This window comes from Saccopteryx leptura, chromosome X, assembly GCF_036850995.1.
Source record: "Saccopteryx leptura isolate mSacLep1 chromosome X, mSacLep1_pri_phased_curated, whole genome shotgun sequence".
Lineage (NCBI taxonomy): Eukaryota > Metazoa > Chordata > Mammalia > Chiroptera > Emballonuridae > Saccopteryx > Saccopteryx leptura.
The window spans coordinates 65,186,059-65,196,849 of record NC_089516.1 but is presented as its reverse complement, the minus strand read 5'-3'; the positions used below and the strand labels follow the sequence as shown (position 1 = coordinate 65,196,849).

The window sequence follows — 10,791 nt, the reverse complement described above, 5'->3', positions numbered from 1 at the left end:
AAAAAAATGTGGGCATTGAGAGTTTTAAGAAGTCTGAGACTAGTAAGTGTACTAGAGTGCTTTTAAAATTAGGAGGAAAAAATGTTTTTCTGTAAGATTTCATTGGATGCAATTGGTCCTGATTTAAAAACTGACATTGACAAATTTGATACCCCTAACATTTGTGCTGTACTTTTACTCTGAGGAAGAAGGCGATGAAGAAGGGTAAAGTTAAGGACAAGATAGAGTGGTTCTGGTGTTGATGAGAGCTAAAAATGTATTGTATAAGAAGTGTGTATTTTCTGATGGCTTTAGGCGACCCCTGTGTTTTGGTCGTTTGTCCCCCGCCGGGGTCGCGACCCACAGGTTGAGAACCGCTGCTCTAAAGGTATTAGTGAGAAGAGGAATTGCACTCTCATATTCCTTGGAGCACCCCTAAGCTTGATTAATTTTCTTTTCGCTCTCAAGATGCCATTTTAGTTTCTGGCAATCCTTCTTGAGGTGGCCAGGTTTCTTAAATAAAACCAGACTCCTCTGTTTTCTGTGAGTATAGGCTTTCTCGTTGGCTCAGTAGTTGTAAATGCATAGTTCTGTAGCTTTGTCTTTTTCCTTCTTCTGAATGGTTTTAGATAGCTCATAGGCTGTCTTCTAATTTATTAGTATGTACTATGGCCCAGCCTAAATTGTACCATTTTATTAAAGTGACAAGCTTTTTGTCTAGGTCACTTTAAAATGTTTAATTGATTAGAATCATTTTGGTGACTCTGGAGGCTAGCAGGTGCCAGTCCTGAATATTGTTAAAAGGTACTTTTGGGGTGGTGAATGCACAGTGCAGTTCACAGATGATGTGTTATGGAGTGGTACACCTCAAATCTATGTGATTTTATTAACCAATGTCAACCCAATAAATTCAACTTAATAAAGAAAATAAAGGTCTTTTTGAACCCCTCAAAGAAATAAAATGCAGTTTCATCTAACCATGTTTTGTGTTGTTGGATCTTAACCTAATCAATAGTTTTAGGGGAAAAAATTCAGGGATATCCTTATGTAGGTGGTTTGCAATTTTGCGGCTTTAGTTTTGATCCGCTTTGGTATGCTTTCAAAATTCTCTAAGGGTTTTTTCCCCTATCTGTCTTAGCTGTCAGAGACCAGTATGTGAATTAATTGATTGAAGTAAATCAGAATATTTTTGTTCACATGCTCTAATTGTTAAATGAAGTTAATATGAAAATCCAATGGGATTTTGAAAGGGATCTCTGAAATCTTTGGTTAATTTTTTTTAGTTCTATCCTCATCCAAAGGACACAAGTAAGTTGGCTAGTATGTTGTCCTAATATGCCAAGGTTGCAGGTTGGATCCCCTTTCAAGCACATACCAGAGGCAATCAATGAGTGCATAAATAAGTGGAACAACAAATTGATGTTTTTTTTCTCTCTTTCCCTTTTTCTCTCTCTAAAAATCAATTTAAAAACTTGTTCTTTAAATGGAAAGGATGTATAACGTTGGGTCTGGAAAGAAGTAAATTGTTTTGAAACTCTTTTGGTGTTTTGTTTTGTCTTTTAGATTTTATTTATTGATTTTTAGAGAGATGAGAGAGAGGGAGAGGGGCAGGGGGCAGGGGAAGAGTGGGAAGCATTAACTCTTAGTTGCTTCTTGAATGTGCCTTGACTGGGCTAGCCAGGGACCTCAAACGAGCAACCTCAGTATTCCAGGTTGAGGCCACAGGTCAAGCGTCTTGAAACTCTTTGACATGCATTTTATCTGGATGTAGAAAGAACAAACACTGTTTTTCTGTAACCACTGACCTTTAGTTTCAAAATGTTGTGGGTCATCTATTCTCCATGGTTTGCCATAGGAGAAATTTAGATTGTCTCATTATTGTTCCCTGATTACTGGTTTAGTGAGAGGAATTAAGCCCTTTTTCCTTTCCCACAAGGTTGATTTAACATGTAAAAATTCATTTACATATGCCATATATTAATAGAAGAAAGGACTGAAACCAAGTAATCATCTCAACACATTCCGAAAGAGTATTTGACAAAATCCAATCACATTTCATGATGAAAACACTCAACAAACTGGTAAGAGGAAACTTCCTCAACACGATAAAGAATTTCTATGAAAAGCCTACAGCTAACATCATATTTAGTGATGAGAAACGGCATACTTTCCCTCTAAGATTTGAAACAAAGATAAGCTCGCTACTGTTATTCATCATTTCACTGGAAGTTTGAGCCAGTTTAAGTTGAAGAAGTTTAACAGGGAGGAAGAAATAAAAGTCATCCAGATTGGAAAGAAAAATACAAACTTTATATTATCAGACAACATAATATCAGATGCATAAAATCCTAAGGAATCCACAGAAATCTATAGAACTAGTAAACAAGTTCAACAAGGGAGGAAGAATACAAGATTAATATATAAAATAAATGGTATTTCTATATACCTGTAGTGAATAATACAAAAATAAAATTAAGTAAACAATTCTAGTCACAATAACATCAGAAAGAATAAAATGCTGAGGAATATATTTAACAAACAAATGTAAGAAATGTGTTGAGAAACACAAATTGATGCAGAGGAAAATTAAAGATGAACTAAACAAATAGAGAGACATTGCATGTTCATGGTTGGAAGACTCTATATTAATATGGTAATTCTTCCAAAGTGATCTACAGACTCAATGCAATTCCTATGAAAATTTCAGCAGAATTGTTGCAGAAATGGCAGGCTGGTTCAAAAATTCATATGTAAATGCAAAATACCCAGAATATCTAAAACTATGTTGAAAAAAAGAAAGAAAACTCAGAGGATTTTCAGTTTCTGATTTTTAAAATTCACTATAAAACTACAGTTATCCAGTTAGTGTGGTACGTGTCCTTTTGTGACTGGCATAAAGATGGATAAATGGAACAGAATTGAAAATTCTAAAATAAATCCTTATGTATATGCTCAATTAATTTTCAAGAAAGACACCAAAGCAATTCAGTGGTGAAAAGATAGTCTTTTCAATGTGTGATACTAAGATAACTGGATATCATCATGGGAAAAAAAACACTTAAACCCTCACCTCACACCATGCACAATACTTAAATCAAAATTAATCAGAGACTTAAATGTAAGAGCTACAACTATAAATCTGTTAGAAGAAAATCTTTGTAAACATGAATTAAGCAATGATATCTTAAAATTCCCCTTTTAACCCTTTTGAGTTCTTATGACTAGACTAATAATAAAATTGACACAAGGCCATATTAACAGGAGAAAAAACCAATTTAATATATGCACATGGGAGATCATAAATAATGTTCAAAGAAATAATTGAAAGAGGCAGGGTTTTTTTTACCTTTTAGACAAATGAGCAGTAAATTTGTGATTACCTGTATTTGACAGAACAAAGAAACAAGCTTAAGTGTTTGTTAGAGTGAGAAATCTAAGCAAAGTTTGGACTTGGGTAGTAAATGAATAAAGAAGTAGCTTGGTTTGTTTATACAGGATTCTTGGCCCTGGATTCCTTAACTCTAGTGATAAGGGTGTTTCTCTCACGTCCCATGGATCAAGGAGGGCAGTTTTCACCAGAGAGATTTATTACCTGCTTTCAAGGGGACAAGGGAGGGTTAACATGTCCTTCTTGCACCAGCTGCTGGTCAAGTAACTTTAATTCAAAGTAATCATATGCCACTGTGGGATATATTGGGATGATATATTCCCTGGGCTCCAACAAAAAGACACCAAAATCATGGTCCATAAAAGAAAACACTTGATAAATTGAACTTCATCAACGTTGAAAACTGCCTGACCTATAGTGGCTCAGTGGATAAAGTATTGACCTGGAATGCTGAGGTCTCCAGTTTGAAATCCTGGGCTTGCCTGGTCAAGGCACATATGGGAGTTGATGCTTCCTGCTCCTCCCCCCATTCTCTCTCCTCCCTCTAAAAATCAATAAATAACATTTTTAAAAAATGAAAACTTTTATGTTTCAGAAGATACTATTAAGAAAACAAAAAGACAAGCTACAAACAGGAAGGAAATATTTTAAGACCATATATCTAATAAAGACTTTGTATCCAGCCTGACTAGGATGTGGCACAACGGGTAGAGCATCGGATTAGGATGCAGAGGACCCAGGTTTGAAACCCCAAGGTAGCCGACTTGAGCACAGGCTCATCGGGCTTGAGTACGAGGTCACCAGCTTGAGCGTGGGATCATAGACATGACCTCAAGATCACTGGCTTGAGCCCAAGGTTACTGGCTTGAGTAAGGGGTCACTCGGCCTGCTGTAGCCCCCTGGTCAAGGCACATAAGAGAAAGCAATCAATGAACAACTAAGGTGCTGTAACTATGAGTTGATGCCTCTCATCTCTCTCCCTGTCTGCCTGTGTCTGTCTGTTCCTCTCTCTGTTTTTGTCACACACACACAAAAAGAAACTTATATCCTAAATAAAGAATAAAGCCCTGGCCGGTTGGCTCAGTGGTAGAGCGTCGGCCTGGCGTGCAGGAGTCCTGGGTTCAATTCCCGGCCAGGGCACACAGGAGAAGCGCCCCTCCCCCTCTCCTTCCTCTCTGTCTCTCTCTTCCCCTCCCGCAGCCAGGCTCCATTGGAGCAAAGTTGGCCCGGGCACTGGGCATGGCTCTGTGGCCTCTGCCTGTGAGCTCTTGTTCAGTTCTGAGGTTTTCTGCTCGAAGCAAACTTCTGGTTTCAATCTGGCCGCTGATTGCGACAAGCCCAATGACTGTTGGCGAGTGGCCAAACCTCCTAGAGCCTGTTTCCTCATCTGTGAGAGGGCAGCAATAGTGGGTACTTCAATCCCGTCATGGTCCCGAGGATGTGTTACTGTGTAGCCACAGCACTTGGAGGAGTGCCAGGCACATAGTACGTGCTGTGTACGTTGCTCTGCCAAGTTACCCTCTGGAATGGTTTTTCTGTGCTGCCGCACAGGGCACCACCTCCCGCCCCGCCCCGCCCCGACCACCCCCACCTCTGCAGTGGGCAAAGCGCTGGTCTGAGCCTAACCTCTCCCATCCTGGGAACGGTTGAGCTCCTTCCTAGTCTATGGCAATGGTAGGTGTCCGGCGCAGGACACATCTTCTGCAGAAACATAGTGCATGTAGTGTACCGGGACACATACTCCAGGGTGCCGGTGGTGGGGAAGACCGGAACACTCGAAATCCCCTTTGGGAAGGAAATGGGTGAACATAACGTGCCGTGAGCATCCAGTAGATTAAAACGCCCCAGTCAAAAGAACGCTTGAGGCCGTGTGCACGGGTTTCAACTAGGCCTCCTTGTTGCAAGCCTAGTGTGTGGAATCGATTTATGGTTTTACTTCGAACCTCCAGGGTCAGTGATGGCAAGCATCCGAGGGGGGGGCAAACTCCAGCCCGTCTGCCAAAGTGGCCAGCCAATAGAGTACCCTGAGCACACAGCCACGGGCGGGTTTGACTGCTCATCGTCATGGTCGCGGAGTTGCGACAGAGACCCTCAAGCGGGTCAATACAACAATGATTGCTCTCTGGCCCTTTAAGGGCAAATTACGCCGACCCTCCTCCATTGATGGTGCACGCATCTGGCGCCCATTTTCCTATTGAGTTCTAAGTGTCATGGAACAGTGGCTGGCAGACCCCTTCTACGCTATGTGCCTCTCGTCCATCAGACGTCCCACCCCCTCACGGCCCCTACGGCCGCTCCCAGACAGGTGGCGCTATCTCCCCGCTGTGTACATGGGAAAGGGAGGCTCAGCACTGGGACTAGTTGGAGAGTAGGTGCCCGTCCAGGGAGGCGGGACAAGAAAGGTGAGAGGACAGACCCAAGGCCTGGATCAAGGACCACGTTCCTATGTTCTTCCACCAGACCGGCTTCCAACTTCCGCTGCTGCAGGGTGGGGTTTAACGGTGGGGAGCAACCAGAGTCCCTATTGGTTAGCGCTTCGAGTGGCAGGCCTACAAGGGGCATGTCGATTGGTGGAGGGGGTGCACCAATGAGGAGCCGCACGAGGCAGTCAAAGGCGCGAAAGCGCGTGGGGATCGCGCCATGTTGGACGCACACTGGCGCTTATCTTGTGCGGACAGACAGCTCCCACAGGTCTCGGCGCTCCCGCCCGCCACCGCCTCCACCGTGCCCGAGGACATCCTCTCCCCTGAGCTGAGCTCTTGGCACTCGGTGACATGAGCTCCCCAGCCAAGGACGAGGGCTCTGTTTTGGAGGCAGAGGCCGATGCTGAGGATGGGCAGTGGGCTCGCATACTAGGCCTCCTTGTCTTGGAGACTCCGGAGAACAGTGAGGACGATGAGGGCGGGTCCCCGGGCACTGAGGGCCCCAAGGTCGACCCAGAAGTGGCGGGGGCGGGAGGTCCGGTGCTGTGGGGCCACGAAGGCCACCCCGGTACCCCGGCTGACGTGGACGGGCACTGCCTGTATCACCTGGGCGACGAGGCCGCCACGACCATCCTGCAGCAGCTGACTGACCGGGGTGACCTGCGCGTCCACAGGTACCCCTCTACGGAGAGAGGCGGCTCCGTAGGGCCTGCCGACTGGGTGGGCCAGCAGCCAGAGGCCCGTGGCAGTGGGGTGTGGGCCGGCGGCCTGGCGAGGTCCCCGCTGGTGCCCGGCACCTTGCCCTGGCTCAGGGCGCCCGAGGTGGGCCGCGCCTGGGGCAGCGCCAAAAGAGGGGCCGGCGGCGCTAAAGGCAGCTGCCAAGTCGCTTGGGCTGGGGCTGGGCAGCAGTCCTCCGCGGGGGACCTGGGCTACTGGCCCTCTGACTCCCAGTCATCAGAGGAGTTCCCGTTTGGGCCCGAGATGAAGGTCAGCATCCACCGCCGCCGCAACGGAGGAGGCCTGCTCACACCCCTCAGTCCCCAAGGCGCAGCCAGAGAGCTGAGCAGCGCTGTCAGGGAGGAGCTCCCATCCATTCCGGGCTCGCTCCCACCCTCTGCTCCCCGACGACCCGCGCCAGGCGCAGACAGGCCATCCCTCCGAGAGCTGGACATGTTCTCGAGGAAGCCAAGTGTAGACCAGGCGAAGACGGCCAGCAGGCCCAGCTACTTGCCAGCAGCTGCCCCTGAGGGGGGCCTGCCCAAGACCCCTCCTAGACGGAAAGTGGCCCAGGAGAAGAGATTCTCAGGGGGCCCCGCAAGACCTGACCCCCTAGGTCCCTTTCTTTCCTGGACGCAGAGAGGCTCGGTGGCTCCCACGCAATCAGGCACCTTCCCCCCTATCTCGGGTGTTCCGCTGCCCGGGAAGGACAGGAGGAACCACTACTTCCCTGGGGGCACCAAACAGTCCAAGCACAAGGGCGCTGGGCAGAAGTCTCTGGCCAGGAGGAAGAGGGGGTCGAAGCAGGCGGTGGGAGAAAATAAGGACCCGAAGAGAGACACAGGCCCAAAGGGCCCAGTGAGTATCAGGCTGCACCCCTCCCTGCACACCTCGATCCCTGCTCCCCCTGGCCATCCCTCGAGGGCCTGTCACTGGGCCCCACTGCTCTGCCTACTGCAGCGTGGCCTCCTGGATCCAGGCCGACCCAGGGAGAAAGTCAGCCAAGGAACTGCCTTTCCGATTCCCTGTCGCACCCCAGCCCTTAAGCACAGGTGCACGTGGGCACACACACGTCCACGCGCACCCACCTGAACACAGCCTGAGTCCGAACTGGTGAGAACTCTTTTTCTTAGCCGCTGACACACAGGCCGGGGCCTTCATGTCCTTTTGGGCGTCGTAGAGAATGCGACAGCGGCGACATCAACATCAGAGCCGCTCAGCTTCCCGGACACTCGCAGCCCTTGGCCATGAGCCAAGGAGAGGTCCTGCCCAGGGTGCCCGCACCTGACTGTGAGTCCCGGGCATCGTCATCGTTTGCTGGGAGTGGGGTGGATGGGAGGGGGGGCAGGGAGAGAAAACTCTGGCCCTGCCCCTGGCCCTGACTCTCCCTGCCCCTGCCCGCCACTCAGCCCTGCTCCTTGCCTCCCTGCCCAACCAGAAAGCTTCTCCCGCAGGAACGCACCCAGTCACCTCATTCTCTGCGTGGGGCGTTGGGTGGGTGCACAGGGGTGATTCGCATCAGTGTCTCAAACTGCAACCCCAGACAGAGAGTTTCAGCAGAATGGGACCTATTCTGCTAAGTTCCGTTGGGACACAGGGCTTGTCCCAGGGGATGCTTGTGGCTGCAGCTCGGCCAGTGTCCAGCCCAGAGCTGCATGCGCTCTGGGGGACCACGGTTGCGGATGGCCTGCCCCCAGGGAACCGTAACGGGGGAGGTAGGCCCAGAGACAAGGGTGGCGTGGCTGGCTGGGCCGAGCAGGGGCGAGTCATTGCCAGCAGAGGGTGGTGCTGCCTTAGACCCTGCTTAGCCCTTTCCCCTCCTTGGGAGCTTTGGAAGCCACTTGTGTGTTCTTTCCCTGTCAGGTGACCCGGAGCTACTTGAAGGTACCCCAACTCCAGAAAGTTGGCAACAACCACCTGAAGCAGAGGGTTGTCCTCGGGTAATCTTCTGCCTCCTATAAATGCCGGCCCACACTAGACAACTGGATGCGTGTCCCGATTAAACTGACGTGTGTCCGTCTCTCCCTCTCTCTCTCTCTCTCTCACACACACACACACACACACATGCCCCCACCCCTCCGGTCCTCTCCTCACGGAGGGAGCAGGCCTCCTTTTTCCACTGAGGATCCAGTGCCCATCTAGCCTCTGGGGTGGGGGGAGGCTGAGGCATCGAGGGGCGAGGAGGCCTGAGTATATTCATCACATTTTTTTCTCCGCTGTGCTCCGGCCCAGTGCACCGAGCTACAGAGAGAAGTCGAGAACCTCAGACACCAAGTCGGTATGTGGAACCTCTGGCCGGGGCAGGGGCAGGAGCAGACTATGGGGTCTTAGCATGGGGTGGGGGCGGGCTGCAGGTGCAGGTGGCCTCACAGGAACCCTTGTTCCTGCGGGGAGGGGAACTAGCAGGCCCGGTGTGTGGACAAAGAGGAAAGTGTGGTCCGCATTGCGAGTATACTTAGCCCAGCAGAACCGGTCCTAGAGGTCTCCTTCTCTCAGGACGTTAAGAGGCCTCATTGCCCTTCCCTTCGAGGACTGCTTGGTGTGACCTCTCTGGGCTTGTTTCTTTGACCAGTTCCCAACAGTTCTGACATGCCCCCAAGCTTGAGCGCTGCTGGGCCGTTTTTTCCTGGTTGGAAATCATTTCCTCATTTATGTCAGGAGGTGGCTGAGTGAGTCAGGCCCAGGGCTTCTTGAGTAGGGAACGCAGGGGTGTTTCAGGTTGCAGGGCTCGGCTGTCCCCCATGGCGAAGGGGACGGGCCCGTCTGTCCCTATGTCTGGAGCACCCGCTCACGCCTCTCTGCGTTTCAGTGGCCTTGCAGTTCCTGGTTGACGAGTTCCAGAAACACGGCTGTGAGTGATGCCTGTGCCGCGCGTGTCGCGGCTTCCCGGGTTGTGGCTCTTCAGCAGTGCCGTGGGCTGGCCCTGGCTGGAGGCTCCTCCCTGACTCCCCTGCTCTGTTGGACAGGTTGAGCCCAGCATCTTTGTTCAGGGGGAGCTGCTGTTTTCCTCGGAGCCCGGAGTTGCGGCCAAGCCGGTTTCCTCCAGTTCCCCCTTAGCTGTTCCGGGGCTTCCTCTCCCCCCTGTGTTTCCCTCCCCACCCCAGGTCCCAGCGATTTGAAATTAAATTCCCTACTGGAAACCAAACCCTGTGGTCTCTTTTGAGTGCGGGACGGGCAGAGGTGGGAACGGAGGCGGGGAGGGCCTGGAGCCGCTCCATCTCAGAGAATTTTTCCGAATAGGACCTCTGGTGCTCGGGCTGGGCCTTCTGCCTGCCTCCAGGGTGTCCGGGCTGGCTGCTGACGGGAGCCCTGCAGTTGGGCCACCGGGTTTCCCTGAGTCTGGACTCCGTGTGGCTCTGCCTGGCCACATGAGCTTTTCCTCCCTTTGCCCCATGGGGCCTCTCTGTGTCCTCTCCCAACACCCTCCTGTTTGGGGTCCCTGCCATTCATTGTCCGTCTCCCCTCCGCTTCAGCGGGTCCTCGTGACCCCTTCCAGAGCTCGGTCCACTCTCCTGTCCGTCCCGTCCCTGGGCCGTCCCGTCCACCCTGCTCTGCCGTCTGGACTTCCATGGTCTCCGCCACGGCTTTCCGCCGGCGGCCTTTCCTGTGCCTGTCCTCCAGCAGGTGTTCCAGAGCACCGCTGAGCCCGTCGTCTCCCGTTCCCAGGCCCAGCCCTCTCTGTTGGCTCCTCACCTCCTTCTGGTGCCCCCGTGCGCACGGACAACTCCCCCAGGGACCTGTGGGTCGCCCTCCACCCCTCCTTAGCTCTCACTGCAACACTGGGTCTCCAGTCCTTGGTCTCACTAGGGGCTGGAGGCAGAATCCACAGCCCGGGAAATTCCGGGTCCTTGGGGAAGGTTCCAGAACCATGGAAGAGAGGTGTGGGCCTCACCTCCAGGCTGAAGGACAGGGAATGAGTTCGTTGTGGTGGCTCCAGGCCAAGCTGGGGTACACCACCTGCCAGAGCAGTCCCATCCTTCCTGCCTTCGCCCGCTAGCCACCCCTGCTTCAGCCTGGCCGTCTCTGTGCCCCGGATGGCCAGGGCGATCGATGGAGCTCGATGTTGCGGCGTGGTGCCCTTCCAGTATTGCTCCACCAGCCCGTGACACAGACTTTCCTGGGAAGGGCAGCTCTGCACCCCCGCTCAATGTCCCGGGCTGCCTGTTCAGGTCACACAAGGTTGAGTCTCACTGTTGTGTTCCATTTCCCCTTCACTGAGGGCTGGGAACCGGTTCCTCCCTTCAGCCAGGACCCAGGGCTCTGCAGGCCTGGGACTCAGAGGGA

At 51.4% G+C, this 10,791-nt stretch overlaps 1 protein-coding gene across 1 annotated transcript; it reads left to right on the top strand.

Moving 5' to 3' along the window:
• The first annotated feature begins 6,141 nt into the window (after window positions 1–6,141).
• Window positions 6,142–9,879, top strand: LOC136386357 (uncharacterized protein CXorf49 homolog). Its single transcript, XM_066357814.1, has 4 exons — window positions 6,142–7,559; window positions 7,655–7,797; window positions 8,371–8,447; window positions 9,748–9,879. The coding sequence occupies exons 1-4, from the start codon at window positions 6,142–6,144 to the stop codon at window positions 9,877–9,879; spliced, it is 1,770 nt and encodes a 589-aa protein (XP_066213911.1).
• The last annotated feature ends 912 nt before the right edge of the window (window positions 9,880–10,791 follow it).

What these genes read in the sequence shown, in the direction of transcription:
- LOC136386357 (XM_066357814.1), top strand. Translation starts at nt 6,142, where the DNA reads ATGAGCTCCCCAGCCAAGGACGAGGGCTCTGTTTTGGAGGCAGAGGCC. An exon ending in ACCCCAGCCCTTAAGCACAG is followed by an intron (nt 7,560 to 7,654) that starts GTGCACGTGGGC and finishes GCTGACACACAG; the next exon opens with GCCGGGGCCTTCATGTCCTT. An exon ending in CAGGGTGCCCGCACCTGACT is followed by an intron (nt 7,798 to 8,370) that starts GTGAGTCCCGGG and finishes TTTCCCTGTCAG; the next exon opens with GTGACCCGGAGCTACTTGAA.